This window comes from Phocoena sinus, chromosome 6 (genome assembly GCF_008692025.1).
Source record: "Phocoena sinus isolate mPhoSin1 chromosome 6, mPhoSin1.pri, whole genome shotgun sequence".
Taxonomy (NCBI): domain Eukaryota; kingdom Metazoa; phylum Chordata; class Mammalia; order Artiodactyla; family Phocoenidae; genus Phocoena; species Phocoena sinus.
The window spans coordinates 53304030-53325569 of NC_045768.1; the positions used below are offsets into that span (position 1 = coordinate 53304030).

General features: G+C 43.8%; 1 protein-coding gene across 8 annotated transcripts in view; it reads left to right on the forward strand.

Annotated features, from left to right (window-relative positions):
* Positions 1–21540, forward strand: part of SMARCA2 (SWI/SNF related, matrix associated, actin dependent regulator of chromatin, subfamily a, member 2) — a 179082-nt gene that overhangs the window by 79483 nt on the left and 78059 nt on the right. For all 8 annotated transcript variants that reach the window (XM_032634486.1, XM_032634492.1, XM_032634490.1 and 5 more), the window contains 5 exons: positions 1963–2070; positions 2693–2779; positions 5831–5877; positions 8140–8306; positions 14230–14393. In XM_032634486.1, coding sequence (XP_032490377.1) covers positions 1963–2070; positions 2693–2779; positions 5831–5877; positions 8140–8306; positions 14230–14393 — 573 coding nt within the window. The remainder of the gene's footprint in view (positions 1–1962; positions 2071–2692; positions 2780–5830; positions 5878–8139; positions 8307–14229; positions 14394–21540) is intronic.

Here is a 21540-nt window from a genome sequence, read left to right on the forward strand (position 1 = left end):
ATCAGCTTCTAGGGTTGAGCTCGCTTCTCTGCTGACTTGGCCCCTCTGGGGGTGTTTGACATCCCTCTCTGCGTGGCATCATGGTGCGTGCCTCCTGCTTCCCAAACTGCCTCCCCTCCAGCTCTTAGCAGCAGCTACATGATGGGAAGGAGGTTGAGGGTCCAGTCCCTCGTTCTGGTTCTTCTGTCTCCTAACGCACTCACAAGCAAGCCTCAGCCCTCCTTTCCACATTCAGGAAAGTGTGCACAAGCTGGCTGGCAGGGAGGCCCAGGTGAAGGTGAACCATCAGGGCAGAACTGGGAAACCTAAATGTCTCCGTGGTCATCCTTAGCATAGAGCTTAAGGAAGTCGAGTCTGGTTCGATCCTAACTGCACCATTAAATAGATGCGTCGTTTCAACCCAGTCACTTAACCTTTCTGATGCTCAGTTTCCTCACCTATAAAACTCGAACACCACTAAATGTAACTCTCCTGCAGCTCTTGTGTAGTGAAATGGGAGAGGGCACATAAAGCATTTTTGCACGGGACCTGGTCCATAGAAAGAACTCAATAATACTAGCCCTTGGTGTCATTTTTATCATTATGCTTGTTAAAGTCTGAAGTTGTTTAACATTTTTCTACACCGTCATCAAGTTTCGTGGAGAGTTAACAGCTCTTGAAAAAGCCGGAGTACTTTAAAAACATGCAGCATCAAGTCTGTGGAGCACAAAGCCTGTACGAATAGTGCATCCTTATTTATTAAGCTTGGAGATGTTTTTTCCACCCTGGCCAAGAAAGTCATCAAAAACTAAAACAAGTCTATGGCAGGTCACTTGCTTTTCTTAACTTTTCTGCAGAAGAATCCACCTTTCTCTAATCTGATTTGGTGCATGAAAACGAGTAGCAAAGGGCTATTAGTTGCGGTTCTGGCTGGCCTGACAGGTTCCTTCTAAAGCAACAATCGAATGAATATTCAACTTCTCTTCATCTGTGACCTCCTCGCCCTGGCCCTCAGAGCTGAAAATAACCTGATCGTTTTTAATCAGTTTGTTAAACATTAGGCAGCTTGCTGCTTTGCTTTTAATCACGTTCGGCAGATTTCTAGGCATTGATCTGATGTTTATTATGAAAATTTCACATTTGTATTCTGGGGATTTTTTTTTAATAAAGAAAAACAATAATAGGAAATAATCAAGGCAGATTGTGTGCATTGGGAGTGTGAGAGAAGTATTGCAGGTGTGTATGAAACCACCAGCACATGAATTCCCTTTCACTGTTTTAAATTGGATTTTTCTGTTATTTCAGAATGGAAGCACATGTGGCCTCGCCTCTAAAGAATATGGTCCTAAAGTTGCATCCAATTGTGGATTAATTCCTCTCTTTTGCCTGTTATCCTCACTAGGGTAGTATCCTCTCATCCTTCAAAAGCAGAGGGTAATTACATGTAGTCAACCTAGGGCTCTCATGAATCTCCTTTTCAGATCGGTATTGGGGGTAGCCACCTAGGACCCTTTAAAAAATGTTTTCCAAAGAAAATCAGAGGTTATTGGCCAAGCACTGTTTTTCCTAAAACTGTTCTGTTCATAGGAAAGGAGGTATAGGTGGGAAGCAGAGGAAATACTATAAAAAAAAAAAAGAAAAGAAAATACTCTGTGTGGAACATCTTTGAACAGTTTGCCAGCCTCTCTCTCTCTCAAGTATGGAACAAGGCAAAGAAATGTCCGAAAACATGACCCTAGTGTCAATGGTCAATGACATACAGCCTTTTGAAGGTCCCTACAGTATAATGGTACCTTTAGTAGTGACGACTGTGGTCCTCTCCATCACTACCACCTCCCCACCCCATCTCCTCCGTGAATCCAAGAGGGGGGCAAGAGAGATACCTTTGTGGTTCCAGGAGTGCCACCAGCAGCCATGTCTCAACAGTCTTCTTAGAACAGGCACCTTCTCTCTCCCGCTCTACTTACTGTTCTTTTTCCCCAGGTTGAATACGTGATCAAGTGTGACATGTCAGCTCTGCAGAAGATTCTGTATCGCCATATGCAAGCCAAAGGGATCCTCCTCACAGACGGTTCGGAGAAAGATAAGAAGGTACGTTGTGAAAGACGTTGAACTCAAGGTGCTGTCATGTATCTTCTTGGGGCTGTGACACTGGATACTCCTAGGAAACATCCCTGCTAATGCTGATTTGTCGAAGCGAATTACTGGGCTTTTTCTGGAGCTATTGTTGCTGCCTAAGAAAATCTCTTAGCCTCTTACCTGCAAACTGTCGAGGAGCAGTTAGAAACGAACACCATCTTGGTGTTCGTATCACCAAAATAGTTAGCTATGCTCATGTCATTTCTGCACGGAAGATAGCTGCCTAAGGGTGTGGTGGCATTATAGGAGGTTTCACAATCCAGTTTCATTCCCCGGGCATCTGTTCCATGCTTCCAGGGAATAGACAGCTGTGAATCCTAGCGAATAGACAGTTATTTCTCAAAGCCATCCACTGGGCATAATTCCCTCCTCTAGGATAAGTTAGTCACAAGGAAGATGTTATATCTAATTCAGAAACAACTATGTAATAGTAACAGGAACTTTGGACCACAAGAGGTGTAGATTACCGAGAAGACCTATGGCCCTTTGCTGTTTCTATAGAAGCCTATTTTTTTTTTTAATGGGAAATACCTGGTCAATTAATAACTTCTATTTTCACTCTACTTGTTCTTAGGGGAAAGGAGGCGCTAAGACACTTATGAACACTATCATGCAGTTGAGAAAAATCTGCAATCACCCCTATATGTTTCAGCACATTGAGGTAAGTCAGCGTTCTCTGTCGTGACCCTGATCCTTACTGTGCTGTTCCTACTAATACCATGCAGACAATTTTTTTTAAGACAAAATAAAAGAGCGTTAAAACGTGTGGAAGTTGAAACAACATGGTCTGATAGCTTGAAGAGCAGAATTAACAAACATGAATTTTCTAGTTATGGATTCTCATTGGCACCAGACACTTGCGCATCTGGAATTTTATAACCAGGAGGTTCAAGTAGTGAGAAAATGCTGTAAGCTATGGCTCATTATGTGGGTTTGGGTAGGTGCTGTGATGGGCCTTGTTATAGTAGGAGCTCCGAAATGGAAGATAATGATAAATACATCCAGCTTCGTCAGGATGCTGTGGAAAATATTAAAATAATGTGTTTATACCCGTTGAACAGAAGGATGTTCTCTGTAAAAGTCACTGACTTTAGTCTGTTACTTAGATTTGTATTTTTTCCTTTCTGGCCTCTTTCATGACAGTGTAGATACAGGCTTTTATCCTGAGGCTCTGGTCTCTAGGAAGCTATTTTTAGGAGAGAGGACGTACTCTGCCCTGTTCGCTACATGCGAATGAGTTTCCTAAAGTTGACAATTTCACCCTAGTAGGAGCCATCGACTTGAGCAGGGAGGAAAAGGGGCCACAGTTGTAGCCTCCACTTTTCAGTGTTGCCACAGAGGCATATGGTCCTAGCGGCAGTTACTTGCCAGGGCACTGCTTACTTTCCACTACAGATGAGAAGGAGGCATGGGGCAAGTCACTGCAGGCTCCGTGTTGGCACCAGCTTATTAACAAATAAATACATAGAAGGTTCTAGGAATTTAACTTTCAGGAACATATTCCTGGAAATGAGACTGAAATATTCTTGACTTTGAAGATTCTTTTTTTCTTCCTTCTTTTTGGTAACCGCGCTTGTTAGGTGACAGTATATATCGCACCTCTGTTCCTGTCCTGGAGTCCTATCCCACCTGTGGTGGGAAATTAGAAAAACTCCTGACACTGTTATTGCCTCAGGGGCAGGCAACCCTTCCTTTATAGAGTAAAAGGCCCTCGATATAAGTGAAATGACAACAGTAAAAGGAAGGAAGGATGGATGTAAGGAAGGAAGGAAGAAAAGAAAGAAGGAAGAAAGGGAGGGATGGGAAGGTCCCACCAACAAGCCTATTTAGACACATAGTAGGAGAATCCACCGTGTGGTAATAAGTCTGTACCCCAGGTCACTTTTGACCGTGACTTGGTGTAAGTCACTCATAGCTACTTGACTTGTCATCAGATGGTAACAGATTATAGGACTGGCAGGAGGATAAACTTAAAAAAAAAATAACGTATGAAGTGTCTGGTAAACCAATAATGTGATAAATGGGCTGTAAGGTATCCATGAGTTAGTGGGGTACATGTTGGGTTGGAGGAGCCACCAAAAAAAAAAGATCTATTGATGAAAATGATCGGGGTCATGTCAGGTCAACCTGTCACCCACCCATTATTTTTTCCTAAAAATAATTTTAAGATATTTACTTTGTAAAAGTATAGAGGAGTTTGAGGACTTAGAAATTATGAAAATTAGGTGTCAATCTTAACTTCATTTTGGTTATCGTGCCAAGATGAACCTCTGAGACACACTGGGCCGTGTCAGGAAGGGAGAGGTTGTCAAGCTTCTATCTGGAGCACCTGGGGAGGGAAGGGGGGAATCAAAGAAGCCAGGTCTAAGTAACGTGTCCTCCTTGGCCTGCACGTTGACATTTTAAGTAGCAGTCAATAGAAAGAGAGACTTTGATTTGCAGTTTTTTTAATGTAAAAAACTTTCAGGAGCACATTCCTGGCAATGAGACCCACAGTTATTTGCAAAGGTATCACAGTTGTGAACCAGAGATGGTGTGTGCATTTTGCTTTTGTCTTCGTTTTGTTTGCTTACACACCCTTTGTTCATACTACTTCATACTAGAAACCTGGTCTCTGGATTGGGCTCACTGCCTCCCTGGGGATCTTCAAACCAGAGAAATGAAAGCAGTGTTTTTAAAATGCTGCTGATACCTGACCTTATCACCATCTGTCAACACATACCATCTGAGAGTCAGATGAGACCCAAATCTCTAGTCAGGAATGGCACCTGTAGAGACGAAAGGGTAGGCTTGGAGTCAGGGTAGGGTTTTTAGCTGAGGTTCATTGGCGTTAATTTTGCCGGCAGGGCAGCCTCCGGAGGGGCTGGGCCTGCCATAAATGATGAGCATGTTTGGGAGCAAAGCCCAAAGGGAGGATCTGGTCCCCTTGGAGGAAAGCTTCAGTGATCTGGGAAGGAAGGGGAGCAGAGAAGGGAGACAGCTGGTGGTTAATGTGAAGGTGTGACGTGCTCTCCTCCCCACAGATGGTCTCCCTTCCCATAAGGAAGGAATGCGAAAGTCACATGGAGAACAGCAACTTGTTTCTTCCACAGAATCAGTGAGGAGGGAATTCTGTAATTAAGTTCTGTGTTTTAAAAGTGGAAGCCGGTCACCTGAGGGGTGGTATACATTTAGAGCCTTATTTATAATACAGAAAAGCACAGGATGGAAGGGATGTTAGGATTCCACCAAACTAAGATTTACAGTATGTAGTACATATATAATCATTACTTTCACTGTTAACTATTTCCACAGTGTATTTATGTGTATATATTAATCTTGATTTGCTTGTATGAAGCTCTTCCTCTAGTCTAGACTCTAAGCTCCTTGGGGTAGCTACTTCATTTTTTTCTGGATTCCCAGTACCTGCCTACCACAGCCCTGGGCCAGTCAACACTTACTCACTGTTTGATGAGTGAACTAGCCCTATCATCTCAGTATGAGAGTCTAGAGACTTGCAGACTTGTGGCATACGTTTCTGGCAGAACTGTAGTCTGAATTCAAAGACTTTGAGTTTCTGGTTCATTGTATAACGAGTGTTTGCTTACTTATTCATTATCTTATTTAACTGTGCTCTAGAAATAGATAGGATGACCTCACTAATAGAATAATCATTAAGTTAATAATTTACAGATCCGTTTTTGAGAATCATTTTCTTCTCTCTCTTTTAAAGGAATCCTTTGCTGAACACCTGGGCTATTCAAATGGGGTCATCAATGGGTAAATCTTAATTTTTTTTTTTCTTCCAAAACATAGTCTGTTGGTCCTCCCTAACTTTTCTTTCTGAAGTGTTTCCTATCACACAAATACATACCGCCAGCCCCCTCAGCCCTCCTCTCTCCTCAGCAGAGGGTACAGAAGTTGTTAACCAAAATGATATCAGCATTCCCTTTTACTTTACTGGCATAAATTACTACATGCCTTGAGCAAGTTGCTATTCAAAGGACATAGATCTCCTTTAATAGACTTAACAGTGTCCCAGCGTTCTAAAAACGTTGTCAGAGCTTCAAAGGGTTCTTATAACCGATAGTGTAGCTTGAGCTCAAAGCGAGTTTACCATAGGAAGTCTCAAGTTGATATTCAACATTAACGTGTATGAGAGGAAAATGTCTCATCTGCTATGCGTGTATACACCTTGACAGTAATTTGTTAGCCTATGGTCTGTATAAGAAATAATTTTTCACTAGCAGTGGACATTGAAGAGATGCATGCCTGCAACACAACAAAACCGAATGTTGCATTAATAGAAAGTCTCTGTTTTGCTTGTGTGGCACCAGGGAAATTTTTATTTTTAGGATAAAGGGGTCAATTCTTGGATCCCAAGGGCAGACTGTGTTGCTCTCCTTTGTCTCTCCTTGTCTCCTTTTCTCTCGGTCCTTTGTTCACTTCTGGTGCCATCAGGTTGGCCAGGGTTGCATATTGAAAACACGGCCTTAGGGGGTGTTTGGAGGACAGTCTCAGAGTAGGGGATGGATGTTGGGAAGACTTACACTTGAAAATGTCTATTCTGTGTGTCATAAAATCAACTACCAATGATACGTTTCAGTATTATAGACTAGACTGCACATGCACTGGGGAGTTTTCCCGACAACATCACCCCTACAACTAAGTTTTAATAATATGACACATCCCTGTTGATAAAGAGGAGAGTGGTTTCTTGTGGAGGAGAAGAACTCTACTTTAACTCACTAACATTCTTCTCTATCTGACAGCACTCTATCATCGTGTTTTTTAATGTGAATTTCTATGTAAGCCAGGATTGTGTCCCCTCCCCAATCCATTCTTTACAGCGTACATGGCGATCTTTTAAAAAGATGTCATATCTCGTCACCCCCCTGTTTAAAACCCATCATTGGCTTTCTGTTGCACTTAAAACTAAAATTAATAGAGCCCTACAGGATCTGTCCCCCCTCCCACCCTCTTCATCTCTGCTGTCATCTCCCAGCATCCCCCTCTGCCCCCCGACTTAAGCTTAAGCCACACACACCATTTTTTCAATTCTTTAGACTCACCAGGCTCTTTTACTCCTCAGGGCCTTTGCACATACTCTTTCTGCTTCCTGGAATCTCCTCCTCTCCAATCCTAAGCCCACCTTTTTCACCTGGCTGCCTTTCGCTTATTTCAGGTTTTAGCTAAACTGTTAGCTCTTTAGCGGGTCACCTTTGATGCTCTAAACCACTGGCTGCCAAATTCTTTTCTGCAAAGGGCCAAATCTCAAATGTTTGCACCTTTGCTGGCCAAAAAGTCTCTGTTGCACCTGCTCAACTTTGCCATGGTAGCTTGAAAGCAGTCCATAGGCAAACAGAAATGAGTGAGCCTGGCTGTGTTCCAATAAAACTTTATTTACAAAAACAGACAGCAGTCCAGGGGCTGATGTTTGGCCAAGCACTGCTCTAATGTAAAGAAGATGTCACATGTTGCTGTGAGCGCTCATAGCAACTTGCTATTTTTCTTTTTAGGGCTTATCACAAGTTGTTAATTACCCACTTGGAAGGCAGGGATTCCATTTTGCTTATACACATGCCTAGCAGTGTGCTTGGCACATAGTAGGTGCTCAGTAAGTATTTCAATGAATCTTAAGTGCCCTAAATTAGTAATTTTATGTACTTAATAAGTTAGGGATTTAAAAAAATGACAGCATATACATATATGCATGTGTAGGAAAGACAGAGAGAGGGAGGGAGAGTTGAGAGAGTCAAAGTATTAGGTTTCCTTTTCTTTCTAGAAACTGTCTTCATACCTAGAGTATATAATATACTTTTTATGGGTTTTCTAGAAATATGTTTTATTCTTTCCACGCAAGAGTCTCAGTTGCTTCGGAGTGGATACTCATTCACTCATTCATTCATCCATTCATTCATTCTGTAGTTACTTATTGAATGTGTACTATGCACAAGGCACTATATGAAAATCAAAGCTCTACTGGATCCTTCAAGAAGACAGCAGTAATACTGTCTTCTTGTTTTGCCTTTTTGGGTTCAGGGCTGAGCTGTATCGGGCCTCAGGAAAGTTTGAGCTGCTCGATCGTATTCTGCCAAAATTGAGAGCGACCAATCACCGCGTGCTGCTTTTCTGCCAGATGACGTCTCTCATGACCATCATGGAGGATTACTTTGCTTTTCGGAACTTCCTTTACCTGCGCCTCGATGGTAAGTGTGTAAGGAATTAGGCTCTGAAGCCACACAACCCAGAGTGCAGGGATAATGGGCACTGAGATCGAATTCCAATCTCAGCCAAAAGGAGCCGTAAAATTCTTGAAGAATTAACTAGCAGGGTGGGGTGCAGCTTCTCTAGACAGCAGTCTTTATATCCTCCAGCTTAAAAGAAGCTGAAATTATTTGTGCTGCTCTTTATGTCACGTACAAACCAATACAAATGGACTTAGGATCACTTATAAGTACCACAATTAAAATAAGCCAAACTAAACTAAAATTGAAAAACTCTCCTTGCCCTTAGGCTTGTCTGTTACCTGTGCACCATATAGAATACTTTGATAAGCCTTTAGCTTTCTCTGTGAAGGCATATTTTAAGGGGATAAAGGCTATGACTCCTTTCTTCAGTGACACTGTTGGAGTTCATTTAAGATTATATCTATCGTTAAAGCTTCTCCTTCTAAATAGAACATATCTACATGCTACGTTAAGAGACAGGCCTTCACTCTTTGCTCGATTTTGCCAACTATGTAGAATATTGGCCTGATTTTAAGAGTGAAATTTAAATACCATGTCCTTAAAAAATTAGTCAGAAAATATGAATGGAAGAAAGTACAAATTTAGGGATACTTCCTAAATTGCTATATGGTTTGGGTGGCAGCTCTAGCATTTCAGAGATTAAAGCTATCAAAATTTTCATACTATGGCAGGGGTAACATTTTCAAAGAGTAGTAAGTAGGGATAGGAGCTGATGTATAGCCCGGCTGGTGTTGAATTCCTGCATGGTGTTACGAACACCGACTTTTATCCAATGCAATATTCAAGTTATCGTCAAATGGGAAATTTAAAGTTCATGTTCCATTAAAAGGTGTTGTTTTATTTTCAGTCCAACATTTTCTTCCCCTTTTGCCGTGAATTAGATATAACTGGATATTTACCAACCTCGGACCTGCCCTGTGTTCTCTTACTTGAGTTTTTAAGTGAATTCTCTATATAGTGTAACTCTTAGGGCCTTATTAACTTTTAAATTAATTATACCTCTGACAGACTTGATTTTTTAAAAATCTTTTTTGCCTCTCCTCCTTAAAGTCACTGAAAACAGAGGAATGGTTAAGTCAATGTTAATTCTGAATTCATGACACAGTTACGTCAACCACAGTCTGTCTTTTGGCAAATCTGCCTGTGTCTCATCTTCTGACCTGATGCATTGGCTCCTCCCTCTCTGTGAGGGGTAAGTTCAGCCTTCTGTCAGCATTCTTCCTTTGAAAGGCAAGCCCTCCTTCACGGCTGCTTGAGTGACAGGGGTGGCGGCCAGCTCTATTTTCCCTGGATGTACAGCCCCCCACAGGTGTCCTGTAGAACTGTTGTTTACTATTCTGTGGCATTTCGTTTGGAATCTCAGCTCTCTTGGGACTGTGACCTTGGAATGTTCGAGTCTGGGAAACTGGCAAGAAGTGATTTCCTTGAAACAAATCTCTCTAATGTGTTCTTACCAGCTTGAGAGAGTGTCTTTATTTTTATTTAATTTTTAAAAATGTTTTGGCTGCGTTGGGTCTCTGTTGCTGTGCGCGGGCTTTCTCTAGTTGCGGCGGGCGGGGGCTACTCTTCGTTGTGGTGCACGGGCTTCTCATTGCGGTGGCTTCTCTTGTTGCCAAGCTCGGACTCTAGGCGCCCGGGCTTCAGTAGTTGTGGCTCGTGGGCTCTAGAGCGCAGGCTCAATAATTGTGGCACACGGGCTTAGTTGCTCCGCGGCATGTGGGATCTTCCCGGACCAGGGCTCGAACCCGTGTCCCCTGCATTGGCAGGCGGATTCTTAACCACTGCGCCACCAGGAAAGTCCCGAGAGAGTATCTTTAATATTCTGTTGGTTGCTGTCCTTATTGTTATTAACCATAATAGTCATAAAAGCTAATGTTTATGGAAGACCTACTACATGTGGGATGCCAGGCTAAGCGCTTCATGTACATTATTAATTTAATTTTCTCAACAACCAAGCTTCTGTTATCCCCTTCTTACCAGGTACAGGTATGATCCCATTTAACAGATGCGAAAACAGAGGTTTAGAGAGATGAGTTAACTTGCCATAGGTTACACATGAAGCAAATGGTGAAATCAAGTTCTAACTTAGATGTCTCTGATTCGAAATTAGTTTAGAATCAGTTTTAGCAAATCCAGCAAGATTTATTCCATCTCTGAAAATGCAGCTTGCTTTCCTAGAGACATTTGAAGACTGATTTTGAACTGAATTCAAAAATTGTAAGTTGGTTGATTGAAAATGACCAGGCCATTACAAGAGAATGTGCTACTCACTGATCCTACCATCAAAGGCCTTACCGTTAGGTTGGAGGAGGCAAGTAAGCAAGTTCCGTTAAGTGTTACAGATGTCATTGAGAAGGCTGCATGGGCTTCTACCTGGAAGAAACAGCAGCCATTTGTTCTGGGGTTAGAGAGAATTGATGGCAAACAGTCGACATACACATGGATAAATTGGTACACACACTGCCAGCTGTACCACCCTCTTAACCCAGTTGTTAAAATGAATTCAGATTTTCATTGCTGAATTTGATGTCCCAGATTTTTGACCTCAGGGGGAAAAAAAATTTGATGACAGTTAAGTAGATTTTTCTCTGAAGAGATTATGGTTGCATGAATAGATTTAACTACGATTCCATTATAGTCTTTGTTTTCACTGGAAATGATTTTTGAGTGAGAGCAAGTGATGAAGTTACATCCCAGAAGACAACATTTTCCAAAAGCAGCTGAAACTAAGTTAAAGTGACTAATCATGAAAGCCAGGCAGTGTGTTCCTTCTGGCAAAATCTGCAGTTTTCATCACAGTTGCCCTTATTATTAGTTGTATGCTTGGTTATGTTCTACATTAAAGCCTATAAGAACGCGGACTTGATATACTTTAAATCCTGTGCCCACCTACAAACAGCATTTCTTTGGCTGGGGCTAAACCCTGACACGGTAGTTTGACTCTCCTCGAGCAGTGTCCCAAAGATCGCTCATGAACAGCAGAGATCTTGGCTTGGAGAACCTTTGACTAATGGAAATGGTAACCCAGCAAATTCTGAACCTTGTAATAAGAAATGCCATAGCTTTGCATGAAAAGTGATTCAATCATATTTTTTCCTGGCTTTATAATGTGTCAAGTTCCAAGCTACGTATATGATTTAAATACACACCAGATAATATGGTCCGTCTGTTTGCGTCAAGTGTCTAGCATAGGGCCTAAAAACTCTTTTGACCAGATAATTTTGATACCCCTTTTGTTTTTCAGTGCTTTATTTTTCACTTAGTGTTATTTCATCCCAAGTAGGCGTATCCACTAATTAGTTTTATTTATATCTTAATGCATGTAATTGTTAACTGATTATTTTTCAGTTCAGTGGATCAAAAGTGAACTTCTGCCCTCTTAGTATATAGATGCACAGTTTTTGTACCCTGATGTCAGAAAATAGATACAGTTGGTCCCTCGTCCCTCAGTATCCAAGGTGGGGGCTTGGTTCCAGGAACCCCACACACACCAGAATCTGCAGATGCTCAAGCCCCTAATATAAAACAGTGTAGTGGGACTTCCCCGGCAGTCCCGTAGTTAAGGCTCTGCCTTCCAATGCAGGGGGCGCAGGTTTGATCCCTGGTCGGGGAACTAAGATTCCACATGCCGTGCAGTATGGCCAAAAATTAAAAAAACAAACAAACAAGCAAAAAACAGACAGTGTAGTATTTGCATGTAATCAATCTGTGCACATCCTCCCATATACTTTAAATCATGTCTAGATTACTTATGATACCTAATACTATGTAAATAGTTGCTGGTGCTTGGCAAATTCAAATTATGCTTTTCCGGAACTTTCTGGAATTCTTAATTTGGAATTTGGAGTACTTTTGATCCACTGTTGGTTGAATCCCTGGATGATGCATAACCCATAGGTACAAAGGGGATGACTATACCATTATCTCTGGGAACTCCTTCTTTCCCCATTTTGGAAGTGTTTGCTTTTTTTTTTTTTTTTTTGGTTTCTTTGGCTTTTCCTTCACTTTAAGGCAGAGGGTAAATATGTGAACCAGTAATCTATGTGAGTAATTTTTTTAAAAAGTCATTGCACCTGGGCAAATGGTGTAGCAAAATGGTTTCATGATAGACCAGAACATGTCTTCCATTAGCATCGTGAACAGATAGTTTATCGTGATCTCAGAAAGCCAATTCTGAAAATAAGAGAAAAAAGGGCACCACGTGTTCGAAACCTCGTTTAACAAAACACATTTCACGTTCCTCCCCGCAAATCTAAATTCTTACAATTCAGCATTGCAGGATTTGACCAGGTTGCAAAACTTGAAATCTGATTTGGAAAGTAGAATGAGCTCTAAAGAACATTGCTTCATTGAATGGGGACTCCCAAAGCCCCTTGTTTCTAATCCCCGTTTGCTGTATTCAGGAATGTTCTTTTTCCCTCCTCAGGAGGGTACTTACTGTTTTTATTAATATGAAAAACAGATCTCCCCATGTTTGGGAACTTGAACCTCCACGGTAACTCGATTCCATTAGCTGGAGTCACTTAGATGTTTTAATCCTCTGAAATAAATTTTCGGTATATTTTCATCGTTAAAAAAGAAACACCATGTAGAAATAATATTTGTACAACAGGTGGTCCGGGACTATCACGTAACATACATATATATATGTCCCAACAGCCTAAGACCTTTTTCAGAACTCTGCAGCTACACTTTTCTGGTGAAATATATTCAGATGGAATATGGTAGTGTTTTTTCCTTTCCACAATGCAGTTCATGAAATGGCCAGGTAAATACATTACAAATACATTGTATGTGATTGAGGGGCTGATTTGAGATGCAAGTCTGGGTACCTTGGTGCCCTAAAAGTGAGTACCATTCTCTGGGGTTTCATACTCTCTGCTTATTCACTGTTTCAGAGTCTCATCAGATACCATGGGGTGAGCCATTGCCAGGTGTATTACATGCTGCTTTGTATGGTTATAGTTTATAACTCAGCGGAGCAGAATATCAACATGAGAAACCAACTGAGAGATTCCTTTTTTTTTTTTTTTTTTTTTGGCTTCAAGTCTTGCTAACAAGGATAAAAATATTCCATTCACATTTTATGTTTTTACCAGCCGGATCATGCTCAGTAGCCATCTGAATGGTAAAATATAGTAGAAATAGATTTACTTTTGTTTCCATTCTCTTGGGCATGAACAAGTCCTCACTCTAAAGCCTATTGGCAAAGTAGCTTTAAGCCATTATAATCAGTCTTTTAGGCACGTGTGTGTGTGTGTGTGTGTGTGTGTGTGTGTGTGTGTGTGTTAAATTATTTGGTGTTTTCAAGCATAAAAATAAATTCAGAGGGGGCTTCCCTGGTGGCGCGGTGGTTGAGGGTCCACCTGCCTATGCAGGGGATGCGGGTTCGTGCCCTGGTCTGGGAGGATCCCACATGCCGTGGAGCGGCTGGGCCCGTGAGCCATGGCCGCTGAGCCTGCGCGTCCGGAGCCTGTGCTCCGCAGCGGGAGAGGCCACAACAGTGAGGCCTGCGTACCGCAAAAAAAAAATTCAGGAAATGTTTCCACCAAGTTTTAGGTTGACATAAGAATGTTATAGGATATGTAAGTTTCACAGATGCCCAGTCAGAATGTTTAAACTCTTCAACATTTTGGAACAATGAGTAGTAGACAGAGTATTCCTTCTTATTTAGAGAAAAGTCTCTTACTATCTCTCTTTTTTTTTTTTAATTGCAAGATGTTCAAAGTTCCTTTCAAAAGTGCAAAAACCTTGGGGGGTTTCCTCACCAATACTAAGAGGAGTCTGAGTCTGTTTCTCAAGGAAGTAGGCCTTTTTGTCTAACTCTGTGACATTTTCAGACAGGAGTTAATTGTCAAATTTATTTTTCTTATCCCCTCAGGCACCACCAAGTCTGAAGATCGTGCTGCTTTGCTGAAGAAATTCAACGAACCTGGGTCCCAGTATTTCATTTTCTTGCTGAGCACAAGAGCTGGAGGCCTGGGCTTAAATCTCCAGGCAGCTGATACCGTGGTCATCTTTGACAGCGACTGGAATCCTCATCAGGTGTGCATGTCTCTGACTTGGGTGCCCAGGCCTTCCTTCTGGAGAGGAGCTGAGAGACTAGCAGTTCCCTCCCTCATGTACATTTATGGGGCAGAGCACATTTCTAAACGAGTGGACCATTTCCTCAAAGGGAAAATAGCCCAGCACATTATTATGGCTGTTTTCTTATCTCCCTTGGAACATAGATATTGAGATCTCTTACACACGCCTTTGGTGTACCTTTGAAGAGTTCAAGTTTGGGGGACAAAGACTCAAGTTTCTGCCTAGTTTTAAGCCATCCCCCCACCCCCCTACCCCCCTACCCCATCTCCTGGGATTGCCGCTGAGCAAAGCATATTTGGTTAAGGATAAATCAAAAATGTTCCAAGGGCTTCCCTGGTGGCGCAGTGGGTGAGAGTCCGCCTGCCAGTGCGGGGGACATGGGTTCGTGCCCCGGTCCGGGAAGATCCCACATGCCACGGAGCGGCTGGGCCCGTGAGCCATGGCCGCTGAGCCTGCGCGTCCGGAGCCTGTGCTCCGCCACGGGAGAGGCCACAGCAGTGAGAGGCCCACGTACCACAAAAAAAAAAAAGTTCCAAGATAAAAACAACATAAAACAGCTAACATTTATTGGATCCTCACTCTATGCCAGCCTCTTTTTTTTTTTTTTTTTTTTTTCTTTTCTTTTTTGCGTTATGCGGACCTTTCACTGTTGTGGCCTTTCCCGTTGTGGAGCACAGGCTCCGGACGCGCAGGCTCAGTGGCCATGGCTCACGGGCCCAGCCGCTCTGCAGCATGTGGGATCTTCCCGGACCGGGGCACGAACCCATGTCCCCCGCATTGGCAGGCGGACTCTCACCCACCGCGCCACCAGGGAAGCCCCTGTAATTATTCTTTATTATGTTGAATCAAAATTAACACACATGGATGAAATAGGGTTTATTTGACATAGGTTGACAGATTGAAGATACAGGCCTTAAAGTTGCTAACTGGAGGTCGCTGCTAAAGTAAAAGATAGAACATATGAATGTAGGATTAGCACTAAAACCCCTCGGGATTATCAGGACTCTCAACCCCAAACTGTTATGAGAAACATGGGTTGGCACTTTATTTTATTCATTTTAACCCATGAAGCTGGAGCTGTGTTGTTATCACAGAATGGTCAACCACACAGTTACTTTGGAGGTCCTTTTCTCAGGCTGTGTTCTTGTCTTCAGCTATAATCACACCTAAATCAGTATGATGGGCTTTCAGACCACTGAGACCTTAGAATTGGTGAATAATCCATTCAGTGATTACAACGTTTCTTTCTTCGTCGTAATACCTTCCCCCCATTTTTGGCTTAGGGATCCACAGGCTTACCTTGTGTAAACTTCTTCAGCCTAGAAATCGTCATTTTTGCTATTTTTCAAATAGATAGATCGTCTTACATTAAGGTTTTTTTGTCTTGTTTTTTGGGTTTGCTTGTTTGTTTATTTTGGCTGTGTGGGGTCTTCGTTGCGGCCCGCGGGATCCTTTGTCGAGGCATGCGAGATCTTTCGTTGTGGCCCACGGGCTTCTCTCTAGTTGTGGCGTGTGGGTTTTCTCCCTCTAGTTGTGGCACGTGGGGTCCAGAGCACGTGGGCTCTGTAGTCTGCTGCACGCAGGCTCTCTCATTGAGGCGCACGAGGTCAGTAGTTGTGGTACGCAAGCTTTGTTGCCCCGCGGCACGTGGGATCTTATTTCCCCAATCAAGGATCAAACCCGCGTCTCCTGCATTGGAAGGCAGATTCTTTACCACTGGACCACCAGGGAAGTCCCTAGATCATCTTAAACATACCAAAAAAACAGCACTGCTGCCACCACCACCAAAAAAAACCCAAAAAACTAATTGCTGTAAGCACCCAGGGTTTCAAGAACTTGTTACCCTGTTGGTAGATGGTCCACGCCCTCTACTTCCTCACCTAGCATGTTCTGCCGCCACCTGTACCTTAGTGTTTTGTGGGTTATCAGCATCTTCTAGGACAGGGGTCAGCCAACTGCAACCCAGGGCTGAGTCTGGCCCGCAACCTGAGTTTGGACCACCTGAAAGCAAAGAATGGTTCTCACATTTAAAAGTATAAAAATGTAAATTGAAAAAGAAAGAGAAACAATTATCAGCGTCTTGGTGAGAACAGTCGCTCGGTGTTTGCTCTTGGCCAAGATAGCCTGGACTTTTACCACTGGGCCCATTCTGGAAGCAGTGTGTGACCCTGTTAGACCCAAGCGGTCTGCGAGAGATTCCAACTCGCCCAAGAACCGCCAAGAGTCGAGAGCCGCTGCAACACGCAAGAGGTTTATTAGGAGCCGATGCACCGGGGTTCCCTGAACCTCACGCAGGAGGCCGATGGGGAACCCCTAAAAGCGGAATCACATACTTTTTATAGGTTTATTTACTCATAGGGCGGGTATATTCTCACAATGATTGGGTAAATGTGGTGACTTTTGAATTCATTGGCTTAGGAACTTTTGTCCCACCTTCTGGCCGTTATAGTTGTCTGTTCATTGTGGCGGTTAGGGCGTATACCTGTTACGGGCAACTGGAAAATTACCCGCTGTCTGGCAAGTCCCCGTCAACTGAAAAACTCCAAGAATTGGTTTCGATAGGGAGAAGGAGTGGCGCACGATAGGGAGAAGAATTGGTTTACGGGAACAAGTGAGGGGGTGGAAAGTCCCTAAAGGCCCCACATTCCCCCCCCTTTTTTTTGTAACTAATTTCAATCATGGAATTTCAGTTTCTTTTTGCGAGTTTTGGTAATAGCCCCAGAATGATCAATATAAAAACAGCATTCTTCTTTTAGTGCAGCACATAGTCCGCCCTCCTTAAGGAACAGCAGATCTAATCCCCTCCTGTTTTGCATTACTACTTCTGAAAGCGAGGTGAGAGATTCTTTTAACTGAGTTATGGAACTTTATAAATGAGTCTGGGGACCAGCTGAACTAACACACAAAAATCGGTTGAAGCTTTAAGGACCTCTAAAGAAATGCAGGGGGTCAATCCTGTGTTATATGCCCACCATCCATCCGGAGGAGGGAGGAGATACCCTGAGCCCTGTGGGAGGCTTAAATTGGCACAAAGATGTCGGTGGGACGAGGGGGGCGTTCCTACACATGTACCGTTTCCTAATACTGAGGCCAGGGTCAATTTACTATTTTTTTTCTTGTTTCCATTGACATTGATCTGGAGTGTTAACATTATTATAATTAGAATTATATCCTATAGCATCATAATAAGGGGGAGGAGCAGCATAGTAAAGCCAACATGATTTGGTAGCCTCCGGGTTTGTGGCATTTAAAACCTCAAAAGCCGCCTGGACCAATGAGAGCATTCGGTCCCAGGGGGGTCTTGGGCTTGATTGTCATTCTTTTTGGCTCAGAAGTTTGGTTTTTTATCTCTGGTAACGCTGTGGGAGGGGCCAAAGGTAGCGAAGAGTGCCCTATCTCAGGGTTGGGGCTTATAGGAACTGGAGTAGGGGTTTCAATTTTTAGTTTGATGGTCATTAGTAATCCATCATTATATCTTTTTTTATAAAACCTGATTCCCCATGAATGGCCATTTATCCAGTTTTTTATCTTTTTTTCCTGGTTCACTAAAAGAGATCTTAAGGGGATGGCACCATTTAGTACATTCAGGCCTATAAGTTAAGGGGTTGGTTGGGTGTGTACAATTGGCTGTCACCTTAATAAAGTCCCAACCAGAGGTGGGCTTCCAATAGGTGTCTCCTGTGGTTTTATATCCCCAGCTATTGCAATAAAAGTTTTCAGTTCCTCCACATTTATAATTAAGGGACCTGTGGCGATGGAACCCGGGGCATATGTAGAAAGCAGGAGCTCTGAGCCCAGTCCTCCGAATCCCGTTTTTGCAACCCTTTCCGGAGGAATCAGCTCTAGTTGATAAAAATTTTGGAACATTATGTTGATCATAATAGTCTTTTAAATCCCAACCGGGAGCCCCTATGGCCAGTTTACAAACATCAGGAAAAAGGTTTGGCCACCAGGTCCATGGGGGAGCGATATTGCTAACAGACCATATTACATCTCCAGTTTGGGAAATTACCTGCCAGGTTAAACGCTGGGGCAGGTGAGGACTAAAATTACTCACAGTCAGTAGGGGTAACAAAGTTAAAGTTATAAGTCTGATGATCGCAGAAGCTTGAGCTTGAGCGGGTTGCTGGTCTTTTGGGCTCGCCATTCCGATGTTGCAGATGCTGGTGTGGCCTTCACGTGTGAAGCGTGGATCCACGCAGCGATGCCGTCTACCTTTATAGCCGTGGGGGTGGTGAGCAGGACGATGTATGGTCCTTTCCACCGAGGCTCTAGAGTCTGGGTTCGGTGCCGACGGACGTACACGGAATCTCCGACTTGGAAGGGATGAGCCTCTGCTGGTGTTCCTGGTCGGTAAGCCTCTGCCAGCTGGGACCACACCTCCTTTTGGACCAACTGGAGTCCCAACAGCCTAGCATATAAGTCAGTGTTATTCTGGCAGTCAGGACTTAACTTTTCCCTTAGCGTAAAAAGAGGAGGTGGGGCCCCGTATAGTATTTTAAATGGAGTAAGATAATAGCGGGAGGGGGTATTTCTAGCCCGGAACAGGGCTAAGGGAAGGAGCACCGTCCAATCTGTACCGCCAGTCTCTATGGACAATTTAGTTAGGGTCTCTTTTAGAGTTCTATTCATTCTCTCTACCTGTCCTGAACTCTGGGGTCTATAGGCACAATGTAATTTCCAATCAGTCCCCAGGTATTTGGCCACACCCTGACTTACCTGGGCGACGAAGGCGGGACCATTATCTGATCCTATTACCTTTGGTGCCCCGAACCAGGGGAAAATTTCTTTTAAGATCTTTTTGGCCACCACAGTAGCTGTCTCCTTCGTCGGGAAAGCTTCTACCCATCCTGAGAAGGTATCTATAAAAACTAGAAGATACCTGTTACCGTACCTTCCAGGGCGTATTTCAGTGAAGTCGACCTCCCAATAGGCTCCTGGGCGGTCTCCTCTGAGCCTTTTTCCGACCTCAAGTTTTCCTTTATGGGAGTTTACCTGTTGGCATGGAATGCACTCTCGTGCAATCTGCTCAGCTAATTTAGTTAGTCCAGGGGTATCATAACCTGTCTTGTGTAGTAGGGACACCATCTTTTTGGTTCCCAAGTGTGTCCATCTGTGAATCTGTTGTAGCATGGATTTTGCTTGTTGAGGAGATAATGTTCCTTTAGTTATGGCTGGGGTACTTGTTCCCCTATCATTTGGTTTCCCAGGACTCTCATCTGATAGTTCTAGTATGATTTCCCATAGAGCCACTTCTCGTGCCACCCTATCTGCCATGTTGTTGCCTCTTGTCACCGGGGTATTGTCCTTCTGGTGTCCGGGGCAATGAATGATGCTGACTTTAGTGGGGAGCATGAGGGCAGCTAGCAGTGCCACTATTTCTTCTTTGTTTTTAATTTCTTTGCCCGCCGAGGTGAGCAACCCTCTTTGTTGGTAAATGGCCCCATGGACCTGGGCGGTAGCAAATGCGTATCTACTGTCCGTATAGATGTTTACCTTTTTGTTTTCTGCTAGTTCCAATGCTCTAGTCATGGCGATTAGTTCAGCCCGTTGGGCCGATGTCCCTTGCGGTAATGCGGCTGCCCAGATGACCTCTTTCCCGTCTACCACGGCAGCTCCCGCCCGACGCTTACCTTCCTCTAGGAAACTGCTTCCGTCAGTAAACCAGGTAACGTCGGCGTTGGGGAGGGGCTGATCCATCAAGTCTGGTCTGCTACCGTGTGCTGCAGCCAGTACTTCCTGACAATCATGGATGACGGTAGTGCTTTCCAGGTCAGGGTCGGGTAGCAAGGTGGCCGGGTTGAGTCCTGTGGCTGAGGTAAACTTAATACGATCTGAGTTTAACAGCAGGGCTTGGTAATGAGTCATCCTGGCATTTGTTAGCCATCTGTCGGGTGGCTGGCGAATTACACTTTCTAATGCATGGGGGCTGTTATCGTTAGGTTCTGCCCCAAAGTCAGTTTGTCAGCATCTTTGACCAAAGCGGCCACCGCGGCGATTATTTTTAAACAGGCGGGCCATCCTGCTGCCACAGGATCCAATTTCTTTGATAGGTACGCAACCGGGCGATTCCAGGCGCCCAGTTTCTGAGTTAGTACTCCCTTTGCGATACCTTTATTCTCGGCCACGTACAGATGAAAAGGCTTAGTGATCCTTCCCCCGTTCCTTTTTTTAGGGCATTCTCTTGCCCAATGACCTTTTTCTTTACAGTAGGCACATTCGTCCTTGTCTAATGGCCGCCTTCTATCCGTTGTTCGCCCTTCCTGTCTATTTCTGTCTCTACTGTTTCCTCCTCTGACTACAGTGGCCAGTATCTTACTCAAATGTCTTTCTTGCCTCTTATCTCGTCTTACCTCACGAGCCTCTTGTTCCTTCTGCTTTCTTTCTTCCCTTTCTTCTTCTGTCTCCCTCTTATTATATACCTTATCTGCCTCTTTTACTAAGTCCTGAAGGGAGAAACCTTGTAGGCCATCCAGCCTTTGTAACTTCTTTCTAATATCAGGGGCCGCCTGGTCAATAAAGGCCATTGCTATGGTGGCCTTATGTTCCTCAGAGGTTGGATCATAAGGAGTGAATCGTCTAAAAGCCTCCATTAAGCGTTCTAGGAACACGGTTGGCGATTCCTGGGGCCCCTGAGTTATCTCTCTTACCTTAGCCAAATTCGTGGGGCGCCTGGCCGCTCCATGGAGACCCGCCACCAGAGCCTGGCGATACATTTTCAGGTGCTCCTTACCTTCCGGGGTATTAAAGTCCCAATTCGGCCTGACGAGTGGAAACCCGGCATCAATCTCGTTAGGCAACTGGGTAGGTTGTCCATTGGCGCCTAACACATTTTTTTAGCCTCCAGGAGAACCCGTTGCCTCTCCTCAGTTGTGAGGAGAGTCTGGAGGAGCTGTTGACAATCATCCCAGGTGGGTTGGTGGGAGAAGACAAGAGACTCTATTAAAGCAGTAAGAGCCTGTGGGTTTTCAGAGAAAGTAGGGTTATGCATCTTCCAATTATAAAGATCTGCAGAGGAAAAGGGCCAGTATTGAAGGGGCCTATTCCCGTGGTTATCGGGGGGGCCATATTCTCTAAGGGGTAAAGCAGTAGAATCCGGGGAAAC